The sequence below is a fragment of the Marmota marmota genome, unplaced genomic scaffold, assembly GCF_001458135.2.
Source record: "Marmota marmota marmota unplaced genomic scaffold, marMar, whole genome shotgun sequence".
Taxonomy (NCBI): domain Eukaryota; kingdom Metazoa; phylum Chordata; class Mammalia; order Rodentia; family Sciuridae; genus Marmota; species Marmota marmota.
Genome location: NW_026000048.1, coordinates 15,746,630 through 15,771,903, shown reverse-complemented (window position 1 = coordinate 15,771,903; position 25,274 = coordinate 15,746,630). Strand labels below are relative to the sequence as shown.

Genomic DNA, 25,274 nt, shown 5'->3' with positions numbered 1-25,274 from the left:
GAAGCAGCCCCCGCGGGCTCAGTTCCGGGAGGCCGAACTCGGCCGCTTAGTGCTTGGTGTATGCTCTGATAGGAGCAGGGTCCAAGAAGCAGCCTCCGCAGGCTCCGCGGCCCTGGGCCAGGGCGGTTCCGGGACGGTTCCGGGAGCCGATAAGATCAGGTTCTAAGAAGCACCCAGGCACTGAACCCTAGCAATCTGTCTGCAAGCTGCAGGCGAATTGCAGCCTGAAATTACCTGTTCTATGGCTGAATGAGCTGCCGTCAGTCGAAAACAGGTATGGTGACGTCAGCTTTCCAACATGGTGGCTGCTGGCCTCCTCTGTGGTCTGACCGGTGTGGAGAACCGAGATGGACCGCTTCCTTCCCCCGTCTCGAACCCAGAATTCAGCCCTGAGTACGGTGCTTGCACGGCTGGCAGAAACTGCAGCGCTGTATCCCTGCGTCGCTATCTCCTCATTTCCTAGCGCGCGCTGCAGACTCTAGCCGCGGGGCGATTTGCTGAATAAGCAGTGTTACCCTCCGTGCGACAAACCTCTCGCGTTTGAGTCCCCGTAGCCGATCCTCGTGCGATGGAAATCCTTCCTCCAGGTTCTGGAGCACCCCACTATTGCTGGAAATTCCTAACAAGATAGCCTTTAGCCGTCCTGACTTGTCATACTCCCACACAGTGAAGCAGCACACGGGGGCAATGCACTCCCCTCGCCGCCATCTTCCTTCTCCCCCCTAATTTTTCTTGTAATAGGTGCAGTGTGTCTGGTTTAATTCCTAGGTCCTTGATCCATTTTGAGTTAAGTTTTGTGCATGGTGGGAGATAGGGGTTTAATTTCATTTTATTGTGTATGGATTTCCAGTTTTCCCAGCACCATTTGTTGAAGAGGCTATCTTTTCTCCAGTGCATATTCTTGGCACCTTTGTCTAATAAAAGATAATTGCAATTTTGTGGGTTAGCCTCTGTGTCCTTTATTCTGTATCATTGGTCTGCCAGTCTGTTTTGGTGCCAATACTATGCTGTTTTTAATACTGGTGCCAATGCTATGCTGTTTTTAATATCGCTCTGCAGTATAGCTTAAGATCTGGTATAGTGATGCCACCGGCTTCACTCTTCCTGCTAAGGATTACTTTAGCTATTCCAGATGAATTTCATGACTGCCTTTTCTATTTTGATGAGGAATGCCATTGGGATTTTGATTGGAATTGCATTAATTCTGTATAGTGCTTTTGGTAGAATGGTCTTTTTTACAATATTAATTCTGCCTATCCAAGAACATGGGAGATCTTTCCATCTTCTAAGGTCTTCTTTAATTTCTTTCTTTAGTGTTCTGTGTTTTCATTGTAGAGGTCATTCACCTCTTTCATTGATTCCCAAGTTTTTGTTTGTTGTTGTTTTGTCTTTCTTTCTTTCTTTCTTTCTTTCTTTCTTTCTTTCTTTCTTTCTTTCTTTCTTTCTTTCTTTCTATCTTTCGAGGCTATTGTAAATGGGGTAGTTTTCCTTTCAGAGAATTTGTCACTGATATACAGAAATGCCTTTGATTTATGGGTGTTGATTTTGTATTCTGCTACTTTGCTGAATACATTTACTAGTTGCAGAAGTTTTCTGGTAGAATTTTTTGGGTCTTCTAGGTATAGAATCATATTGTAAGCAAATAATGCTAATTTGAATTCTTCTTTACCTATCCATATTCCTTTAATTTCTTTCATTTGTCTAATTGCTCTGGCCAGTGTTTCAAAAACTATGTTAAATTGAGTGATGAAAGAGGGCATCCCTGTCTTGTTCCAGTTTTTAGAAGGAATGCTTTCAATTTTTCTCCATTTAGAATGATGTTGGCCTGTGGCTTAGCACAGAGGGCTTTTACGATGTTGAGATATGTTCCTGTTATCCTTAGTTTTTTTTTACTGTTTTGAACATAAAATGGTGCTGTATTTTGTCAAATGCTTTTTCTGAATCTAGGGAGATGATCATATGGTTCTTATCTTTGAGTCTATTGATGTAATGAATTACACTATTGACTTCCATATGTTAAACCGACCTTGCATCCCTGGGGTGAACACCACTTGATTGTAGTGCACTATCTTTTTGATATTTTTTTTGTATTTGATTTGCCAGAAATTTATTGAGAATTTTTGTATCCATGTTCATTAGATATATTGGTCTGAAGTTTTCTTTCTTTGATGTGTCTGCCTGGTTTTGAAATCAGGGTAATATTGGCCTCATAGAATGAGTTTGGAAGTGCTGCCTCTTTTTCTATTTCCTGAAAATAAATTGAAGAGTATTGGTATTAGTTATTCTTTAAAGGTCTTGTAGAACTTGGCTGGGTATCCATCCAGTCCTGGGCTTTTCTTGGTTGGTAGTCTTCAGATGGCTTCTTCAATTTCATCACTTGAAATAGATCTGTTTAAATTGTGTATATCATCCTGATTAAATCTGGGCAAATCATATGACTTTAGAAATTTGTCGATGCATTCAATATTTTGTATTTTATTGGAGTACAAGTTTTCAAAATAATTTCTAATTATATATTTCTGTAGTGTCTGTTGTGATATTTCCTTTTTCATCACATATGTTAGTAATTTGAGTTTTCTTTCTCCTTCTCTTTGTTAGCATGCCTAAGGATCTGTCAATTTCAAAGAACCAACTTTTTGTTTCGTCAATTTTTTTAGTTGTTAGTTTTGTTTCAATTTCATTGACTTCAGCTCTGATTTTAATAATTCCTGGTCTTCTACTATTTTGGTGTTGATTTATTCTTCATTTACTAGGGCTTGAGATGTAATGGTAAGTCATTTATTTCTTGACTTTTTCTTCTTTTAAGATGAACTCCATGCAATGAACTTTCCTCTTATACTGCCTTCATAGTGTCCCAAAGATTTTGACACGTTGTATTTATGTTCTCATTCACCTCTAAGAATTTTTTAATCTCCTCCTTGATGTCTTTTGCAACCCATTATTCATTCAGTAGCATATTATTTAGTCTCCAGGTGTTGGAGTAGCTTTTATTTTTTATTTTATCATTGATTTCTGATTTTATTCCATTATGATCTGATAAATGCAGGGTAGTATCTCTACTTTTTTATGTTCGCTAAGAGTTGTTGTGTGGCATAATATATGGTGTATTTTAGAGAAGGATCATGTGCTGCTGAGAAGAAAGTGTATCCTTCATTGAAAGATTAAAATATTCTATATATGTCAGTTAAGTATAAGTTATTAATTGTATTATTGACTCCTATAGTTTCTTTTTTCAGTTTTTGTTTGAAGGATCTATCCAGTGGTGAAAGAGGTGTGTTAAAGTCACCCAGAATTATTGTGTTGTGGTCTGTTTGACTGTTGAACTTGAGAAGAGTTTGTTGGATGAACACAGACGCTCAACTGTTTGGGGCATATAAATTTATTATTGTTATGTCTTATTGATGAATGGTTCCCTTAAGCAGTATGAAATATCTTTCTTTATCCCTTTTGATTAACTTTGGCTTGAAGTTTACTTTATCTGATATGAGGATAGAAACCCCTGCTTGCTTCCACAGTCCATGTGAGTGGTACGATTTTTCCCAACCTTTCACCTTCAGTCTGTGGATGTTTTTTCCTATGAGATGAGTCTCTTGGAGACAGCATATTGTTGGGGCTTTTTTTTTTTTTTTAACCCAATCTCCCAGTTTATGTCTTTTGATTGGTGAGTTTAGGCCATTAACATTCAGGGTTATTTTTGAGACATGGTTTGTATTCCCAGCAATTTTTGTTTATTTTTGGTTTCTCCTTTGATTGGTTTTTCCTTTTGTGTAATACCTCCCTCTGCTGATTCATTGTTGTTTTTCAATTCCTCTTCTTGGAATATTTTGCCAATGATGTTCTGTAGTGCAGGTTTCTAGTTGTAAAATCTTTTAATTTTTGTTTATCATGGAAGGTTTTTATTTCACCATCAAATCTAAAGCTTAATGTTGCTGGATATAAGATTCTTGGTGGGAATCCATTTTCTTTCGGAGCTTTGTATATGTTGTTCCAGGATCTCCTGGCTTTAAAAATCTGCTGAGATACGAATTGGTCTCCCCCTATATGTGATCTGATCTCGTGTGGCCTTTAAGATTCTATCCTCATTCTGTAGGCTAGGCATTTCCATGATAATGTGTCTTGGTGTAGATCTGTTGTGATTTTGTTCATTTGGTGTCCTTAAGAGTTTGATTTTCCAATTCATTCTTAATGTTTGGGAAATTTTTTTATATTATCTCATTGAAGAGGTTGTGCATTCCTTTGGTTTGAAACTCTATGCCTTCCTCCATCCCAAAACTCAGATTTGGTCTTTTGATGCTGTCTCATAATTCTTGGATGTTCTGTTCATGGTTCCTTACCATCTTCACTGTGTGTTCAACTTTATTTTCCAGATTATATATTTTGTCTACATTATCTGAAATTTTGTCTTCCAAGTGATCTAGTCTGTTGGTGATGCTTTCTATTGAGTTTTTTATTGGTTTATTGTTTCCTTCATTTCAGGATTTCTGATTTTTTTTTTTATTCAGAATCTCTATATCTTTCTTGGAGTAATCTTTTGCTACCTGTATTTGCTCCCTTATCTCTTTGTTGGTGTGATCAATGGATGCCTGTATGTGCTCATTTAGGTCATTCTTTAATTCACAGATCATTTTAATTATGAACATTTTGAACTCCTTCTCTGACATTTCATCAACTGTGCTGTCCATAGGTTCTGTTATTGTAGTATCTTACTTTGGAGAATTTTCCTCCCTTTTTCTTTCCTTGTTTTTCCTCCCATGTTATCTATGTGATTTCCTTTCTTACAGAGTGGATCTGAGGTATTATGGTTTCTACTCTATAATCTTGTAGTATCTGTGCAGATTACTTCTACCTCACCTTGGTATTGGATTTCCAGACCCTGCCAGTGTCCCAGGATGGATGCTACTGCAAGTATAGGTGGTGGCAGCAATAGCAGGAGATAACTCGAGATAGCAGTAGAGGTGCCCCAAGATGGATGCAGTGTCTTTCAGAGATGGGGTTAAAAGAATGGGCCTTGTACTGGCTTTGGGATATTGCTCCCAGATGCAGCTGCTTCTAGGCTCTGTCTATTGTCCCAAGGTAGAGGCTTGGGGAAGGGTATGGGGATGGCTGCAGTGTCTCAAAATGGAAGTGGGTTAGACTTGGGCTTCCAGGTGGTGGTGGTGGTGGTGCAGACCCAAATTTACTCTGGGCCCTGGCTCCCATGCAGGTCAGTGAGGCGGGTCTGGGTCAGGCCTGAGCTCCAGTGTGTGTCTGCCATTGGCAGGATGGACTGGGGACTACCCTGGACCCGAGCTCCCACACAGGTCAAGCAAGGCGGGTCTGGGCCAAGCCTGACTACTGTGCGTGTCTGCCAGTGGGCAGAGTTGGTCCTAGGCCAAGCCTGAGCTCTGGTGTTCAGCCAGTGATGGGATGGACTGAGGCCCACCCTGGGCCCGAACTCCCGTGCAGGTAGATCTTACAGATCTTACAGATCTCCATTTCTGTAAGATTTTGAAGCACTTGGCTCTTAATCTCATTTGCTCCAGGTCACTTTGGTCCATCATAAATGCCTTCTTTTGTTGATCCCTTTTCACCTCCCCGTTCTTTGTGATACCTCTAAAATTGATACTCGCCAGCCTTCTTCATCGTCTTGTTTTCTTCTCTCCAGAGTTTTAGCTACCATTCAAATTTGTATGCCAGCTAACCTCTCCTCAGTCCCGACCTGTATACCCTGTGGCCTGTTAGAGTTCTCTGCACTGCCACCCTGCTAGCACCTCACATTCAATATATTCCAAATTGAATTCATCGTTTCCCCGACTGCCAAGCCGTGGCCTCCTCATCTCTCCCCTCTGCTGGTTAATGTTACTCCTACTCCCACACAACTGCCAACCCTGCCATCATCTTAAAGTTCTTTTCTTTTACCACTGATACCTAGTGAATCTCTGGATCCTAGCCATTCCGTTCTTAAATACTGTCTCTTAAATGGATTCCTCTCCTCCGTTTGCACTGTTACTTCCCCAGTTCAGGCCTCGATATTGGATCTCAAACTTGTCACTTCCCTATGATAAGACCCTCCTGGCTTTTGCCAGCCTCTGTGTAAACCTATCCTTCCTGCTCCCAAAAGAGTAACTATTTTGAAAGTTTGATCATATTGTTACCCAATCGGGCCTTTTTACCCACCACACAGTATGCTAATCACTGAAACAAGTTTTTCAAAACAGACCTTTTTTTGTTTTTTTTTTTCTTTCATGAAGTGATCAAGCATGGACACTAGAAAGCAAATTTCATCTTGAATCCAATTCCCCGAGGATAGGGTTGCGGGTATTTCTGGGTAGAGGCTGGGGAAAGGTGGGCATCTGCGCACATGCAATCAAACTTCATGGTTGGGGCGGAGGTGTTATCACCAAAGTTGTTGATTTTTAAGGTCAACTTAAAGCAAGTAACTAAGGGCAAGTGAAATGGGTTAAGTCTAGAGAGATTATTCTGGTTTTTTTTTTTTTTTTTCTTTTTAATTGTAGTTGGACACAATACCTTTATTTCACTTATTTATTTTTATGTGGTGCTGAGGATCGAACCCAGGGCCTCGCGTGTGGGAGGTGAGCACTCTACCACTGAGCCACAATCCCAGCCTGATTATTCTGTTTTTAACCCTGCTTCTTCCTGAAACAATGACCCCCTGTCGTCGCCCAGGTGGAGGCCAGCACTCTGCCTAATACCCTGAACTAGCCCTTCTGGCCTTAAGTGCAAGCAAATTCCTGTTCTTTATTTTCTTTATATTTTTGTGTTTGTGAAGGTTTCTTTTTGACCACCCCAGGTTAAACAAATACTTTGTGCCCACTAGTTTGTGAATTGGGGTTTTTAAATCTTTATTCATTTTTTTTTCTAGCTTTATTGAGGTATCATTGCCAAATAAAAATGATATGTATTTACAGCGTACAGCACGATGTTCAAATATACAATTAAGCTAATTAACATATCCACCACTATAGGATTACCTTTGAGTGTGTGTGTGTGTGTGTGTGGTGAGAACTCTTAAAACCTACCTTTGTAGAAAATTTCAAGAATACAGTACAGTATTATTATAATGTTACTATACCATCTGTCACCTCTCCAGAACACATTCATCTTGCATAACTGAAACTCCTTTATGAATCATGTCTCTTACCTATAACCTGCACTTTTGGTGTTGATTAATTTATTGGTCTTTCTTACAAAGCAGCTGCTTACATGTTTTGGAACCAGCTAACTATTCTGTTTACCTTCCCTCCTATTCATCCACCTATGAGTGTAGAAATATCCTTAGTTTTTTTGATCTCACAGTAAATCCGTGTTTTCTGGGGTACATTTGCTAAAGCTTGTGCAAGAAAGCTAGAAGTGCCACTTTCTTTTATCATAAACTAATGTTCTTCCTGGAGATTAATTTGTACAAGAGCTAACTTTGCAATTTCCAAGTGTTTCTTTCCACATTGATTTAGAAATAAAATTTATTTAAGTATTAAAGACCTTATTATTACAACTTAGTGCCTTCAAATTAAATTTTAAAAAGTGCTTCTATTTATAGCAGGAAACTACAGTTCTGGAGTTCCAGAAAATTATCTCTTGCATCACTCAATAAGATGGTCCCCCCAGCTGAAGGTATACCAGATGCCATCACCTGCGAGCCAGATGGCTCTTGCTTCTTACTTCCTGCAGCAAGTTCAGTAGGAAATACTCCTGCTTCCGCCTCATGGGTGGCTCTCAGTAATGATAGCAACTGAGCTATCCACTCTTAGAAAGCCCTTTGCAAGCCACTGTGGTGTAGCCTACCTGTAATCACAGCTACTCAGAAGGCAGAGGCAGGAGGATCACAAGTTCAAGGATAGCCTAGGCAACTTAGCAAGGCCCTGTCTCAAAATAAGGAAAAACAAAGAAAAACGTGCACAAGACCCTGAGTTAGATCCCCAGTACTACTGCTAATAATTATTGTTATTATAAAATAAAGAAAAAGCTCCCTTGAAATTTTAGGATATAGGTAAAACTAGGCTTTCTGTAATTCTGACTTTCCTCATGTTGGTTTCTAATTTACTTAAAATCTTAACTCTTTATGGGAAGATATCTGATTTATTTTACAAAAAAGAAAAAGTGTTAATATATCTGAGAAATAATAACTTTTGTTTAGAGATTTTATCATAATATACAATGGATGCATTTAATGACATGTGATTTTACTTTCTACTCAGCTACAGCAAATACAATATTTAATTAGAAAATATGAAACTTTTAGTATTTGTAATTAGTAGTTTTATAATTGTCAAATAGCAATCAACAGGATTATCTTTCTATATTTTTTAAAGATTTTTTTTTTAGTTGCAGATGGACTCATATCTTTATTTATTTTTATGTGGTGCCGAGAATCCACCCCAGTGCCTCACACATGCGAGGCAGGCTCTCTACCACTGAACTACAGCTCCAGCCCCTCCAAATTTTTCTTGAAAGAAATTAATAAGAAAATTCACATGGACTTCAGTTGATCCCTCCCTCCCACTTTATGCTTTAAGTAATATTTAAGAATAAATATAAATAAATTTCCACTCCCCTTTTACTGTTAATGGAACAGAGAACATAAGTGAATGAATATATATAGAGATAGATAGATAGATATCTTAGGTAATTCTCCAGTCTTTCCTGTTTAGCTCCATATTCTCAACCTTCTTGATCCTGGGACAAATTTGAGTTCCTTGTTCTCAATAAGGCAACAAAATAAAAGCTTACAGAGAAGCTACCATGTAATCTTAATATTGCCAGACCTATTATTATAAACAAAATGTGTTAAGAAGATTTGCCCTCAAAAAAGGAGACAAATTTCATAAAGAACATCATTCGTAAGGAAGAGTATGGAAATATTTAGGTAAAGCAACAATTCCTTTTAATCATAAACAGAAATGTTTCTTTATATATTGCTAGTTACTAAAGGATGAAATTCTGCTGGAAAAAATTAAAATATAGAACTGAGAACAGGCTGAAGTATTGCCTGTGAGTCAGGATCTAGAAGCAGAGCTGTCCCTCAGCAAACTCCACCCCAAGTCCCACACCAGCCTATTCTGGAGAGCTGGGGAGCTAGGCCCTGGGCAGGGGAGCAGGTCTTGGTTGTGCCCAGGGTCACAGGGCTGCCTCCCAATCCACACTAGAGTCCAAAACTGCCTGGGAACTTACTCTCCTTTCATTCATTCTTACACCCAATACCCAAGGTTGCTGGGGCCATACAAGACTGCTTCTTGATCGGCTTCTTCGTGACTGTGGGTGCAGCAACAGTACTTCAAAAAGGGGAAAGCATCTTTAAGCACATCATTCATTAGCACCTTGGTAATGATTAAGGGGGAAAAAAAGCTCAAGCTAAAAAAATGTGAAAAGTGACAGTTTCAAGTCCTTGCCCAGCTATGAAGTGAGAAGGCTGTGACTCTCCTAACTGGTATCTTCCCTTTCTGAGTTTCTGTAAATTCTTTGCAAAGTGGCTCTAGAACAGAGCTGAGGAAATCCTCCCTGAGGGTCATCTGGCATCACCTTCTGTTCTCCCAAGGCTGGCTCTCGACGAGTGGGGATCCCTCAGGAAAAGTCTGATAAGGTGAACCTTGTGGAGAGGTACAAACGACAGATAAGACATTATGCATTAGCCCAGAGGTATTTTAACTAAATGATGATTGCACAGAGAAAGTGGTCAGCCAGTCGGAGGAGGGGTGCACAGCAGGAAATGGGCTGCAGCTCATCAAAGCACATCACATCAGGTCAGCAAGGTGCCTGGGGTTAGCCACAGGAAAGAGCAAGCTTTTCCATCTCTGTGTCAAAATATAATTTGTGTAAGAGTGAAATTATGACTTTTGTGCAAATGTAAAATTAATACCCAGAAATTTTTATATTTTTAAATTGATAGAGCAAAATATCAAACTTTTCTTTACAATTCTATGAATTTTAAAAGGAAAGGAGATGTATGTAGCCATCGGCTCAGTCAGGATACAAAACAGTTCCACCACTCCAAACCCTAAATCCCTGGTATCCTCTGATCTGTTCCATGATGCTATAGTGAGAATGCCATCGAATGGGGTGATTCACCGTGGAACTCCACACAGCATAATGCCTTAGAGATTCTTCCAAGTTGTTTTACATATCAATAGCTTATTCCTTTTTATTCCTAGGTAGCATTTCATTGTATGGCTATACCATAGTATATCCATTGACCTATTATGGAAAGACATGTGAATTATTTGTAGTTTTTGATGATTAAGAATACAGGTACTGCAAACATGTAGTTTTTTTATGAATGTAAATTTTTAATTTCTGTAGGACAAATACCTGGGTGTGGGATTTACGAATCATATAAGATATATATGTTTAACTATATAAGACATTGCCAAAATTTTCCAGGGTAGTGATAGCATTTTGCATTCTCAGCATCGCTAAAGTTCCAGGTGCTCGATATCCTTGCCAACACTTGGTATTGTCAGTATATTTTGTAGTCATTTAATATGCAAATACTGATATCTCCTCATGATTTCAGTTTGCATCTCCATAATAGCTAATGATGTTGGACATTTTTTCATATCCTTACTTTCCATCCTAATATCCTCTGTTCAAATATGGGTCTGTTCAAGTCTTTTGCTCACTTTCTAAATTGGGCTGTTTGTTTCCTTACTGTTTACTTTTAAGAACTCTATATATTTTGGTTGGAGTCCTTTGTTGACTATGCATTTTGTGAATATTTTGTCCCAGTCTTTACCTTGTCTTTTCATTCTTTAATCTGTATCTTTCTTAGAGAAAAAGTTTTCAATTTTTATGAAGTCCAGTTTATCAAATATTTCCCTTATGGATTTTGTTTTAGGGGTTCTGTCTAAAACTTGGCCTAATCCCAAATCAAGAGTCCTCCTTCATTTTCTTCTAAAAATTGGATGTTTTTATATTTTAGATTTATCATCAACTTTGAGTTAATTTTTGCAGAGGATGTGAGGTTTAGGTTGAAGTTCAATTTCCATATGGAAATACTCCACACTGGCAGTTCAATTATTCCAGGAATACTTGCTGAAAACCAACCTTTTTTTCCCCCTTGAATTTTCTTTGCGTCTTTATCAAAAATTACTTAGTGAATTTCTACAGGTCAAGATAGGGTCTGGGCCATGATCCCCAAAGGTAATCCTCAGAGCTACAAACTTGAAAGTTGAAATCCCAAAAGATCAAAATCCTTAATGTCTAAAATCCTGAAAGATCAAAATCCCAAACATAACTCTAGAAAAAAGTAATTTTAGCATCTTTAAAAGACATTTATTTGATTTTTAAAAGGGAGATTTATTTGAGAAACATATAAAAGCACACAGAACACTTCATAGGTCAAGTATGCAATAAAACAGGCGATAATAACATATTTTTATAATCATAAACACTCTGGTATACTAAAAAATATTTACATATTTTTGCAAGCATAAACACTCTGGTATACTAATGACAGTTACACAAGAGTAACATTTAAGAGCAGGCAAATGGCATTCTTAAAGAAATAAGGCAAAAACCAGAATGTATAAACACACCACTGTGATTGGTAATTATGCGTACCCAGCTTTATAACTACCATCTTCTAAAAACCCAGGATGGACTGCCTAAGTCTTGATCAAATCAGTCACATATCACAGTGATTCACCACCATATATGGAATAAACCAAAGAGCCAAGCTCTCAAAGGATTTTATCTTTCAAAGGGCATATGTACAAATAGTACATCTCTTTATTAACTGAGGAAGTTTAGCATTTTTACATATGCACACAATTTTTACGCATAAATTCAATGTTGTGATAATGCACTTTTAAGGAGTCAAATTTGCAAAAATAAAACTGCATAAAATAAACTGAACTTTCTTAAAAATCTATGCCCCTGCTACTGGAAATGGCACAAAAATGAAATACATACTGCAGCAAATTGTTTAAAAAAAAAAAAAAAGGCATGTCAACAACTTGAAACAAAGATAAAATTTAAACAGGAAACAAGACATATGAAACAATGTCTTACAAGGACAGATTATGGGCAGTTGTGTGGAGGTTGTCCATAAGAGTTGACTGGTTGACTTTCAGTATCATTGACTATATTTTAAAGTCTTACATATCAATAAGTAGCTGTTTGTTTCTTGTAGGGGATGGCTCTCCTAAAAGAATACATTCATGATAATTTTCTACATGGCACTGCTCCTTTTGAAATTCTACCACAATTGGATACACACCTACATGAGCATTTGCCACTCAGTTCCTGTCTCCTGTGCTTTTACGCTGTTGTGGGTACATAGAAGTCCCTTCCCTGTGCACTCAAATAAGATCACAGGCTTGGCAGAAACAACACTGGTGAGAGAACAGCAGACTGTTGTGTGTCTTTTTATCCCCTGATGCACAAAATTATTTTCAAACCGCTCAGTAACTTTGTTGACATCTTCAAGCAAATGCAGCTTCAATTCATTTAATACTCCTATAATTTTATCAGCTGGAAAGAAGGCTAAAGCAGAAAAATTATGCATTTTTAAACTGAAATTGTCGTTGCTGTATTGTATGGGCAATCCTGACTCCTCAGAATTCAGCTTTTTAACCAATTTTATGTCTTTGTTTTTTGTTTGTTTGTTTGTTTTGGTTTTTTTTTTTTTTTTCCCCCTGGAGAATTGTGGTTTTCAGGCTTTTTGGCTTTCAGGATTTCAACATAAGGGATTGTGGCATTTGGGATTGTGTTTAGGGGCATTGTAATTGACACTAGTAAAGAAGGCACAGATTAGTTTTTCTCTGCTCTTCCCTGCTAAATACAACTATTAACCCCTGAAATAATGCAAGAAATGATGCAACCAAAGGAGAACTCCAAAGGTGGTAAGAAAGCAAACTGGCTTCGGACCTGAGGCCTTGGGGAGCAGCACAGCAGCAAAGTATCTCATTCATGCCTGCCCCCAAGCCAAGAGAAGATTCCCAACCTAGCAACAGAAAATATCCAGTAGTCTCTCTGTTAATACCAAGCAAGTCCAGTACCATGGCAAGTACTTGTAGAACGTTCACAAATATGCTGGGCCACATGACAAACTTCAATACGTTTTATTTATTTTTATGTTATTTCCTTTTTTAAAAAAAATATTTATTTATTTACATATTTATTTTTGCATTACAATTTCAATACATTTTAAATAATTCAAATTATACAGAATATGTTCTCTGACTATAATAGAACTAAACTAGGAATTAAAACAGAAATGCAACAACAACAAAACTCTAAACATGTGGAAACCAAATGACATGCTTCCAAATAATTCATGGAACAAAGAGGACATCTCAAAGGAAATTAAAAGGGATACCGAAGTGAATTTTAATAGTGAAAACACAATATCTCAAAATTTGTGGGGCACATCTAAAGCAGAACTGAGAGAGAAATTGTGTTGGTCAGTTTTCCATCGCTGTGACAAAATAATAGATAATCAAAAGAAGGAAAGAGGGGCTGAGGTTGTGGCTCAGCAGTAGAGCACTCTCCTAGCACGTGTGAGGCGCTGGGTTTGATCCTCAGCAACACATAAAAATAAACAAAAATAAAGGTATTGTGTCCAACTACAACTAAAACAAAGTACTTTAAAAAAAGAAGAAGGAAAGGTTTATTTAGCTCACAGGTTTAAAGCATTTAATCCACATTCACTTACTCTTTTGCTTTGGGTCTGTGGCAGCACAGTATATAATGGTGAGAGTGTGTGATAGAGGAGGCCTGTTCACCTCATGGTGGCTGGAAGCAGAGAGAGAAAGGAAGGAGTTGGAGCCTTCACATCCCCTTCAAGGGCACACCTCCCATGACCTAGCTTCCTCCCGCTCAGCCTCACCTCTTCTAGCTTCCTCCCGCTCAGCCTCACCTCTTCTACCACCTCCCAGTAGTGCCACAAACTGGTAACCAAGATTTAACATATGGTCCTTTGAAGGACATTCAAGATCCTAACTATAGCAGAAATCTATTAAACTAAATACTTACATCATAAACAAAAAGAGTTTTTAAGTCAATAATCTATTATCTCAAGAAACTGGAAAAAGAATAAATGCAACACAAAGCAGAAGGAAAGATACAATAAAGATCAGAAATCAATGAAATTGAAAACAGAAAAAATAACAAAGAAAATGAATGAAATAAAAAGCTGATTCTTTGAAACGATCAGAAAATATCAATAAACATCCAGCAAGGCTGACAAGAAAAGAAAGAAAACATAAATCTCAAAATCAGGAAGGAAAGAAGGAATCGTTACTACTCATTAAAGGATAATAAAATAATGGACATTAGTTTAGAAACTTAGATATATAATGGACCAGTTCCTCAAAAACTACAAACTAACAAAACTCAGGAAAGATGAAATAAATGACCTGCATAGTCCTCTAACTAGTAAGTTGAATTCATTAGAAATTTCCACAAAACAAATTTAACTCACAAGTTTCACCAAATGTTTACCAAACATTTAAAGAATTAACACCAATTTTATACAATCATGTTAAGAAAAAAATAGAATATTTATCCACTCATGTTATGAGACCAACATTGCTCAGTGTCAATACAGGACCAAGGGCATTACATGAAAATTACAAATCAAAATCCATTATGAATATAGATGCAAAAATCCTTTATGAAACATTAGAAAATCAAATCCAGCAGTATATCAAAAGAATAATTTATGTGAACAAGAGAGCTTTATCCTTGAAATGCAAGGCTGGTTCATATTTGAAATATCAATCTGTAATCTTCCATATTAGCTGTATAAAGAAGAAAAACCACTTGATCATATCAATTGATGCATCTATTTGTGATTTTTTTAAAGTTGAAAGAAAGGAATAGGAGGAAACTTCCTATTATATCAAAGAATACACAGTTCAAGACAGGATATCATCTGTCCTTGCTTTTCAACATTATATTGGAAGTCCTAGATACTGCGATAGGCATTTTTTAAAAGTTAAACATTAGAAAGTGTGGAGAAGGAAACAATTCTTATTTGCAGACAAAATAACATAATTTGACTAAGTAGAAAATCCTTAACCTACTTTTTAAAAAGTTTTTTAAAAACTCCTAAAAGTAGTAGGTGGGTTTAACAGTGTATTAGGCTGTAAGACCAAAGACAAAAATCAATCATATTTCTATATACTAGTAATGAACAAATAAAAACCAAAACCTTTAAAATATCATTTTCAATAGCTCTAAGAAATGAAAAGTGAAATAAAAAATGAATCAAAACACCTAAAGGATTTGCACATTGAAAACTATAAAATGTTTATAAAAAAATTTTTAAATTAAGTGAAAAGACATCCTTTTAAATATTAGAAAATGCAGCATATTAAAATTGACCTCCTGCTTCATCTACATATTCCATACAATTTCATCAAAATCCCAGTAGGATGTTTCATAGATGTAGACAAGCTTATTTTAAAAGTTTTATGGTAAATTAAATAACCTATAATAGCCAAAAGTTTTTTTAAAAAGAATAAAGTTGAATCACTCCACCTAATATTAAGACTTTCTGTAAAACTATAGTAACCACCTGGCATGGTGGCACACACCTGTAATCCCAGCAGCTTGGGTGGCTGAGGCAAGAGGATCATGAGCCTCAGCAAAAGGGAGGCATTAAGCAACTCAGTGAGACCCTGTTTCTAAATAAAATACGAAATAGGGTTGGGGATGTGGCTCAGTGGCCAAGTGCCCCTGAGTTCAATCCCCAGTACCTACCCTCCCCCCCCAAAAAAAACTACAGTAGCCAAGATAGTGTGGTGTTGGTGAAAGAACAGAGAAATGAATTAACAGAATAAAGTCCAGAAAGATACAAACATACCAAAAGGATATTTTTAATTGAAATTCTAATGAGATAATTATAAATTTTCATGTTGCCGTACAAAAAAAAATATGAAGAGATCCCATGTACCTCAATTATAAAATTTTGAAACTTTACCACAATAGATAACTAGGATATTGACAGTGATACCATCCAATGGTTGTATTCCATTTTATACAATTTTATCACATATGTAGGTTTATACATCTACCACCACAATTAAAATAATGAACAGGTTTATCACCACATGGATCTCTCTTGTCTAATTGCTCCAGCACCACTTTTTAAAAAGCTCCCATTGAATTGCTTTTGCACTTTTGTCAGAAATCAGTTGAGCAAGTTTGTGGGACTCCATTTCAAGATTCTCTGTTCCCCCACTAGTATCACTCTGTCTGAATCACTGTGACTATATAGTAAGCCTTATCATAGTGTGTCTTCTTGTTTTATTTTTCTTCATCAAGGTTGATTTAGCTACTCTACAGTCTGTGATTTTCCATATAAGTTTTAGAATAAGATTTTCTATCTAGAAAATCCCTTTGCTGGGATTTTGACAGGTATTTCATTAAAACTAGATATCAGCTGGAGGTGGTGGTGCAAACCTATAATCCCAGGCTTCCCAGGAGGCTGAGACAGGAGGATCCCAGCAACTCAGATTCCGTTTCAAAATAAAAATAGCTGGGGATGTACATCAGTAGTAAAGCACCTGCCTACCGAGTGTGAGGCCCTAGATTCAGTCCCCAGTACTGCCAAGAGAAAAGGAAAACAACTAGAGATCATTTTTTGTTTGTGTGTGGAGAACTGACATTATTAACATGTTGTATCTTCAAATCCACAAACACAGAATGTCATGCATTCATGTCTTCTTTGATTGCTTTCATTGGCATTTTTTATTATTGAGCACACAGAACAGGCAGGAATTCGAACTTTGATTTCCATTGTTGTTTCTATCTAGCAACAATTGATTTCTATGTGTTAATCTTCCATACTGAGATCATGATGAACTTAACTGTTTGTTCTAGAAGTTTTTTCTTACATTTCTTGGGATTTCCTACATGGTCATGTCATGTGATTTGTCCTTAATTTATAAGTTTGATTTTGGTGTGTTAAGGAGTGGATTTCTTTGGGTTACCTCATTCTAATGAGGTATTCACTGAAATTCTTGACTATGTAGATTGATGTCTTTAACTAAATTAAAGAAACAATTTCAGCCCCTCTTCAATTTTTTTTTCCTTTCTGCACCCTTTTTTTCCTTCTTCTGGGACTTGGTTGACACCAGTCTTTAATCTGTTTTTTTCTTTAATACCACAGGTCCCTGAGAGTCTCTTGATTTTTCAATCTTTTCTTTCTGTGTTATTCAGATTGGATAATTTTTATTGTTGTAGCTTCAAATTTATATGTCTCCATTCTGTTATTAAACCCATTCAGGGAGTTGCGCATTTTGTTGGTAGTGGTGTTGTTGCTGTTGCTATTTGTTTTTTGGTTACATAGTTTTCAAATCCAAAATGCTATTTTTAGATCTTCTATTTCTACAACTTTCTAACTCACTATGCAAGATTGTTTGACCTTTCCACTTGGAGAACTTTTAAAGTCTTTGTGGGGTAAACATCTGTTTCTTCTAGGCATTGGTGTCTATCAATCCTCATTTGCCATGAGTGGAGATTCTCTAATTCTTCATGGATAGTAATTTTAGTTACAATATTATAAGTCCCATGAGTCTTATATACATTCTAAGAATATCCTATGTATGTGTGCATGCACACGTGTATGTATTTTAGTAGTTAAGTGACCCATTTGATGTCAATTCCAACTACTTCTGTGGCTTGTCATTCCAGAGTCAGTCCAGTTTTCAAAGTCCTTGCAGTGCTATTTGGATCAGTGTTGGTTGCATACCAACTAGTGTCCAATTGGAAGCTTGGGTGATGGGTGTATACTGTATTTCAGTTCTCAAAGTCAATATAGGTACTGTTTAGCACTAGCTGTGCATGCACAGCTCAGAGTAAGCCTAAGAGTTCATAAACAATTCTACAAGGTCACTTTCTTCAACCTCTTCCTTTCCATGATATCTCTATCTCTCTCTCCCTCCAGCCCCATCCCCTCTCTCTTTCCTCTCTCTTTCTGGGTCTCTTTGAGCTTCCCTTTGGGTCCTCCAGCCATAAAACTTCATTTACTCATTCCTGCTGCTCTCTTGCATGACTGCCCAGATGTTTACAATCAAACAGAGGAATGAGTGCATATGAAACAGTATGACCTCTTATGAGACCCTGGTGCCTCCCCTGTCATGGCATTTCTTTGGGGCTGGGGTGCACAAAACTGGAGAATAAGAAGAAAACAGACAGAGACTTTGCTCTACTATCTTACCTGTTTCTCAAGAGCATTTCTCCTTGATTTCTTCCTGTCTGTGCTAATGCTCACTTCTGTTATTACGGTAGGTTTAGTTCAGCGTGGGGAATTGTGAAGAAAATAAAAGGATAAACTCATTGTCAATTTAGTAGTGATTCATTTTGGTCTTTTTGACCTTCCTGTTGATATTTACTTTTGGGGTCCTCAAATAGCTGTTACATGAATACTGTATGGCTATGTTCACTGGGAAAGACAGAGTGGAATGTGCTTACTCCATGTTACCTGGAATGAGACCACATATCATTGTTTGTTGTTCAACTCATTAATTGATGAGGGAACGAGTAAGATGTTAATACTGGTTCAAAAGATACCTGAGATATGAGGTATTTATATCCAATTTGATTAAGAAACATTACAAAAAGATTACTGAGCTCTGTGCAAAACTTGTTAACATCCTACAATGTAATAAACTAATTTCGGGGAGTACCTTTTCCATTGCACAGAAATTAATCTTTACTAAACAAAAGCTACACTTTAAGTAGTAATTCTTCAAGTCTGGAACTTTTAATAAATAGTAAATAGTTTATTTGATGCTGAGCAATTCTGTTTTTACTAAGTATGTTCTCTCAATAAATCTTGAATGAGTCTTTGCTCCCATATGACTTGGAAATTATATGCCATTTTTATTTTCTTTTATGCTTTAGTTCCATGTTTTGGATAATTATTCTTAAATTTAGCTATCCAAATTCTTTCAAAAGCCTTAACTGAAGCAATATGTAAGTTCAGCTTAGGTAAACCAATTTTTTTCCAATTCAATAAATACTTATTTTATGTCTACACTGTGCCAAAAACCTTGCTAGGCAATTGTGCAAAAGCCCAATCCATGATTTTTATAATATATACCAATCATACAGGTTCTCTTCAAAAATAGTTTTTCCAACATAATATAGACTATAAATGAAAATTTCTAAACTACATATGGTATGGTTGTTGAGGAATAAAATACTTTATTCCTATAATGCTCTTCAAATTAACTCAGCATAGTTAGTTTTGTTCATTTGTTTAGCAAAAGATGTGATTTTGATTGCTGTTTACTCTCAAAGGAAAGGCAGAGGGAAAAAAGAAGAGGAAAAACTGAAAGAGGAAGAAGAAGTTCTGGCAGCACCAAAACTGACTGGAGAAAGTTCTGATAAAGAGTGGTTCCCTCCTCCTGATCCTGAGTTCTGTATTTATGTGTATGAAGCGACCAAATCAATACTGCCCATAACCAATGTTAAGGAGCAGATTGAGGTTCTGGCCAAGTAAGTTCTCTAGGTATACATATACATTTTTAATTTCTGAATGTTTTTCATTTTAGTGGTTTGCTTTTTTTTTAAGCCATTTTTGACAAATCCATTACAATAAAATTGAACTTCATAGTATCCTTTCTCTGACTCTGAAGCAGAAGCATAATGAACTTCAAAAATTTTCAATTTCTCTTTTAGGTCACTTTTCCTTGAAGAATCAGAGCTAGGAGCTAGAAATTGCTTAGAGAAACATGTCTGTTATTTTCTCCAGCTAAACCATTAAAAACATCTTTCAGTGTGGTCTTGGAGATGTTATGAATGAATCAAAAGTTTGAGAAATAAATCATTCCTTAGGTGTACAAAGTCCTCATAATTTAAATAAGCCCCACTGTGAATTATTTGTAACTTAAAAATGATTTTTCATACAAATAATCATCCTCTGTTTTTCTATTTGTGTTTCACATTGCTCTAAAGTCGGGTATGAACGTTGTTAGAGCCTGTGGAATACTGGTCCTCATGAGAGTGTTGAATCGATGCCACTAAGGAAAGGCTGAGAATGTGACTTGGTGGCTGTAAGGGATCAGGAATCACTAGAAGTGGAGGGTAGGCTTCGTGATTGACACCGCCCAGGAGGTGAGCTGCTGGCTCCTGCAACAGCTGCAGTCTCCACAGGAGCCTGTGTCTACTCCAAGTAGAAGTGAGCCGCAGTCATCAAACCTGGATGTGACAACTGCAAGGATTGCAGCTGCCAGATCACTGACTTCTTGTCAGCCAGGACTGAAAGACAGCATTTTTTGGCATCAGAAGTTTTTCCTGACGACCTTGAGAAGTGATGACTTAAGCAAAACCTTTGATTCAGCTCCTATAAACATTTGTCACATTTCTCTGTGCCTTGTTTCTCTCTGAGGTTCTTTCCATCACTCCCAAATCATTGTCCTGAGTCCACAACAAGTTGAAGAGAGATGCAGAGATCTGTCCCCAGACCTCTGGTCCTTGGCAGTCATTAAAGCACTCCTGGCTAGATAGAGCCATGGTCAGTTTTCCAGCTTTCTCAACACTTTCCTTTTGGGTTTTGTTTGTTTGTTTTTTGTTTTGTTTGTGGTGCTAAGTACAAAACTCGGGGCCTCACACATGCTTGGCAAGCCCTCTACCACTGAGCTATACCCCCAGTCCTTTTATTAAAAAAATTATTTTGAGACAGGGTTTCATAACGTTTCTCAGGTTGGCCTCAAACTGGCTATCCTCCTGCCTCAGCCTCCAGAGTAGTTGGGATTACAGATGTGAGCCACTGAGCCTGACTTTTCTTTCTTTCTTTTTTTAACTATTGTTCTTCATAGTACAGCAAGAGGAAATTCTTTTAAACTTGCAATTCTACAGAGAGTGGTGGCTTTAATTGTCAGAGGATCTTGGCAGGTGTGATTGCTAGGTTCTTCAGTGAGCACCTAGCTCTAGGAGAAAACCATAAACAAAGTATCCACTCCCATCATTGCTCACTGCTCTTTTTCTAATTCCTCCTCTTCTTTGTCTAACTTCAATGCTATGTGATGTCATGCCTTTCTCTAAAATATATATATTTATATATAAATTAAAGGACTTGAAAATGTCAGTGAATCTAGTGGGAAATTTTTCTGTTTGTCTTGTCTCTAAATTTAAGTTCCTTCAGAGAAAACTCTTATGTTAGTGCAACACCTTGGACTCGAGATTAAAACATTATCATTCAGAATACTTTTTTTCAGAATGAGATAAATTTCAAGACTGCATTTATATTTGGTGTAATGTTGATTTGTATCTTGTTATAAATATTGGGAAATTGGCGTTGAATTTCTTCTTCACAATACATTAAATTGCTAGAGTTTGTATGTATATGTAAATACTTATATACATACAGTAAGCATAATGTTAACCTCATTGTGAGTAAATTTTTACATTTTTAAAAGTAAATCAAACAGAAAAAAAAAATCAGAGGGAATACAGTTTTGGGGGGGCTTTGTTTTGTTTTGTTTTGTTTTGACATCAGAGATTGAACTCAGGGGCACTCAACCACTGGGCCACATCCCCAGCCCTATTTTGTATTTTATTCAGAGACAGGGTCTCACTAAGTTGCTTAGAGCCTCACTGTTGCTGAGGCTGGCTTTGAACTCAAAATCCTCCTGCCCCAGCCTCCCAAGCTGCTGGTATTACCAGCATGGGGCCACTGCGTCCAGCTAGAGGGAATACAGTTTTTATATGGATAATAATACACATAATAGTAATCAAAGTATCCAAAGTGAGATATTAAACTTGATTGATTTTATTTCAATGTAATTGACACAGGTATGTGGCAGAAAAAATGGGTGGTAAGATTGCAAAAGACAAACTGCCTGATTTCAGCTGGGAACTTCATATAAGTGAACTAAAAGTTCAACTTAAATCCAATGTTATTCCAATTGGATACATCAAAAAAGGAATCTTCTACCACCGAGCTTTGCTTTTCAAGGTATTTCAGATATTTTGTCTATTGGCCATTATGTTAATATGTTTTGTCTTTACCATTTCACAGTGAGCCAGTTGCTAACATTTAACTGGATAATATTGACCCTATATTTTAGATTTGCTTATATTTGACATATTTGTAATGTATGTGTACAAAAATATATGTGTGTGTATATACATACACACATGACTGCATATATGTCTAGACTATTAGAAGCATATTCATTCAGCATTTATCATAAAACTACTACAGGCCAGGGCCTCTGCTAGTGTCTGGGAGTACGGAGATACCAAAGCAGGAGTCCCTGAATTGAAAGGTACCAGGCATCTTCTGAGGTTATATTGAAGGTTTCAAAGAAATAAGTGGTCAACAGTGCAAGCATTAGAGGCTGCATAAGATTTCATCAGGTAAAGAAGAAAAACTAGAATGTTCCACCCAGAGCCAACACCCTTAGAAAACTAGCACAAGGATGAGAGTCCATTTGAGGAATGCAGAGTAGGTTATCTGGATGAGAGAGAGAGAGAGGAAGAGAGAGAGAGAGAGAGAGAGAGAGAGAGAGAGAGAGAGAGAAAGGAGTTAAATAAAGCTAAAGGCCTGATCCTAATGCAGCATGTAGGTCTGTGCTTCAGTAAAAAATCTGAGAGTAGTTACTGAAAACTGTCGAGGAGGAAGGGAGGAACATAACTTTGAAAGACCATTCAGGTAATGGAATGAGGAATGAATTAGACTAGGAGCAAGACCAGGGACAGGATGACCAATTAGAAGGGGCTAGAGCAAGAAGTACAGATGACCTGTACCAAAGAGGTGATAGATCAAGAGAGAGAGAGTTAGGAGGAGCAACCAAAAGGAACTGATGGCTGCTAGGGTACAACATGAGAGATGGCATGTGAGGAACAGAATGGTTTCCTGGCTCCTGGCATGGAAACCAGGGAGGATGGCCTGGTTTAAGAGGCCACTTTAAGAGCAGGAGCCATCTTTTGCTCTATTGTACCCAGTGTATGGCATAGAACAGGAGTTGAGAAAAAAGTTTCCCAAACTACAGACTGAATATGTAAAATTCCTACCCTCTTCCAAAGACCTATCGACCTCATCACATCCAGTATCTTCTCCCCAGTTCCAGGCTAATCCTGTTCATAATCCAAATGCCTTTCGTACTTCTTTGGATTTCTTGCTCTACTAATTGTTCCTTCTCCTGTCTTAAATCTCTTTCTATTAACTCTTTCCCAGTTAAAATACAAACACACTTAAGTCTTTAATATATAAAGAGAAAATGTGAATCTCTTTTTATAAAACCTACGACTACTATTACAGTGCCTAGTATCACGACAGTCACCATGTTAAACTGCATCCCAGACACTTGATGAATCCCATTGTGAAGAGCCTCAGAAATGCCAAAGATTACAATTACTACCCTGCTTTAAAGACAAGAAAACTGAGAGTTGGAAAAATAATTTACCCAGGTTCAGTCAGAGGTAGGACTAGAATTTGAACCACATGCTTATCTGAATAAAAATAGACACCCCAAAAAACCAAGCAAACAAAAAAAACCTACCACTTTGCTTCCACCCAGAGGGAATTCTCATTCCTGGTCAAAATCCTGAGTCATATCAACTCCTTGTCACTCCTTGGCTCACCTTTTACTTGTTGCCACCCACTGTCAATAAGGACCATGGTGACCTCCACAATGTCTGTCTTACTTAATATGCCAAAGAATTTGTCACTGTCCGTTTTATTCTCTGACACTGCTCTCTTTGGTTGCTTTTGTCCTCTCATGTCATTTCATTTAGTCTGCTTTGGAAGCCTCTTTTTCTCCACCCCTCTCTTAAATACCGGGGTTTCTCTACGTTCTGACCCAGGCTTTCTTCTGTTCTCTATTAATGAATTTCAAAGGGTAAAGTCTTTCTTCATACACCTGAAATAGTACCTAAATCCCTAAGGTTTACAATTGTGTCCCACTTCACAAAGAAGATGTAAGCTCATTTGCTTGTTGGCTGGCTCACTCAGTTTTTTCCCCAAGGTCACAAAGGCAGACTCTGGAGACTGATGCCCTGGCTTTCACTTTGGGCCACCATTTACAGTAACCTTGATACTTCTCCACAAAATGGGGAATAGCATCTATTCCATAGGATTTTTTTTTGAGGATTTAAAGTGCTTTGACATGGTGTTAAAAGATCAGTAAATACTATTTTGGAAAACATCCTATAATTATATATACGTGTACATGTGTGTGTGTGTGTGTGTGTTTACAGACACACACACATATATCTATGCACACACACGCACACGTATATATAATTATAGGATGTGTGTGTGTGTGTGTGGTCTCTACACCCCACTCGACCATGAGGACCATACATTTAGATACTATTTGTGTTTCAATGGACTATTTACTAGGCTGTGTCAGGCTAGGTGGAATATAAAGTCCTGAAAATGACAACCATATCTTAATCATTTTGGCTTGCCCAAAACTACTTGGCACAGTCATTGCATAGTAAGTAACCAATTAGTTAAATTAATATATGAATATAAAGATTGTTAAAACAACTCAAGTCTTGCCTTATGAATCTATGTAGCATTTATGGAATGCTTGACTTTTAATCCTCGATGCATATTAATTCACTTCATCTTTATAACCAAATGAGGAAGCGACAGTTGTTCTCCCTTCACAGATGAAGAAATGGAAGCCTAGATATGCTGTGTCGTTGGCTTGTGGTTAGTGGCTAGTAAACCCCAGGGCTGAGGGGAAATTAGGTAGTTATTCCCAGCTCTTTTATTCACTGTGAACAGGCTGAGAAGTTTCCAGATTATTTTAAAGACACTTTTAAAAAAAATAACCTCAAAATCAGGAAAATGGGGGTAATTTGAGGAGGTAATGTCTAAGGAACATAAGTATCCTCTATTGAGGTGGCAGCAAGTGGCCCCAGAAGGGCCCACCACTCACAACTCTGCTTCCCCTTCTAGGCCAGTCCCTGTCTACCTTACACAGAATAAATTGGCTAGAAATAGGTCCCCGCGAACTTGATGCCCCCATTCGATCGCACTGCACAGCACAGCCAAAGAGCAGCCTGGAGGTGTGGAAAGATTGATAGATGGGCCGGGGCTAAGAGCCACGCAATAGCTTTTCCCCAACACCTTATCCATCTTAGCCCGATTCAATACAGCAACTGCCTGAAAAATGTCATTTTCCTCAGGACCCTCTGAGGTCACAGCATGGCGAGGAACCAGGGAACTTCTTACATTCGATCGGCTCCTATCGCAGATGGTCCACATTTTTCAGCCTTGAAACTCAGCCTTCCTTTGCAGGGTGGATCTGACCTTCCACGTCGGTGGGTTTTACAACTAAGGGCTTTTCTCCATCCCCCCCCCCCCCCCC

General features: G+C 37.6%; 1 protein-coding gene across 4 annotated transcripts in view; it reads left to right on the top strand.

The window, feature by feature from the left end:
- The window catches only part of Armc3 (armadillo repeat containing 3), a 101,103-nt gene that overhangs the window by 74,117 nt on the left and 1,712 nt on the right, over positions 1-25,274 (top strand). For 3 of the 4 annotated variants that reach the window (XM_048812709.1, XM_015495252.2, XM_048812710.1), the window contains 2 exons: positions 19,246-19,443; positions 21,742-21,904. In XM_048812709.1, the coding sequence (XP_048668666.1) occupies positions 19,246-19,443; positions 21,742-21,904 (361 nt within the window). The remainder of the gene's footprint in view (positions 1-19,245; positions 19,444-21,741; positions 21,905-25,274) is intronic. The other variant, XM_048812711.1, reaches the window with a different exon arrangement.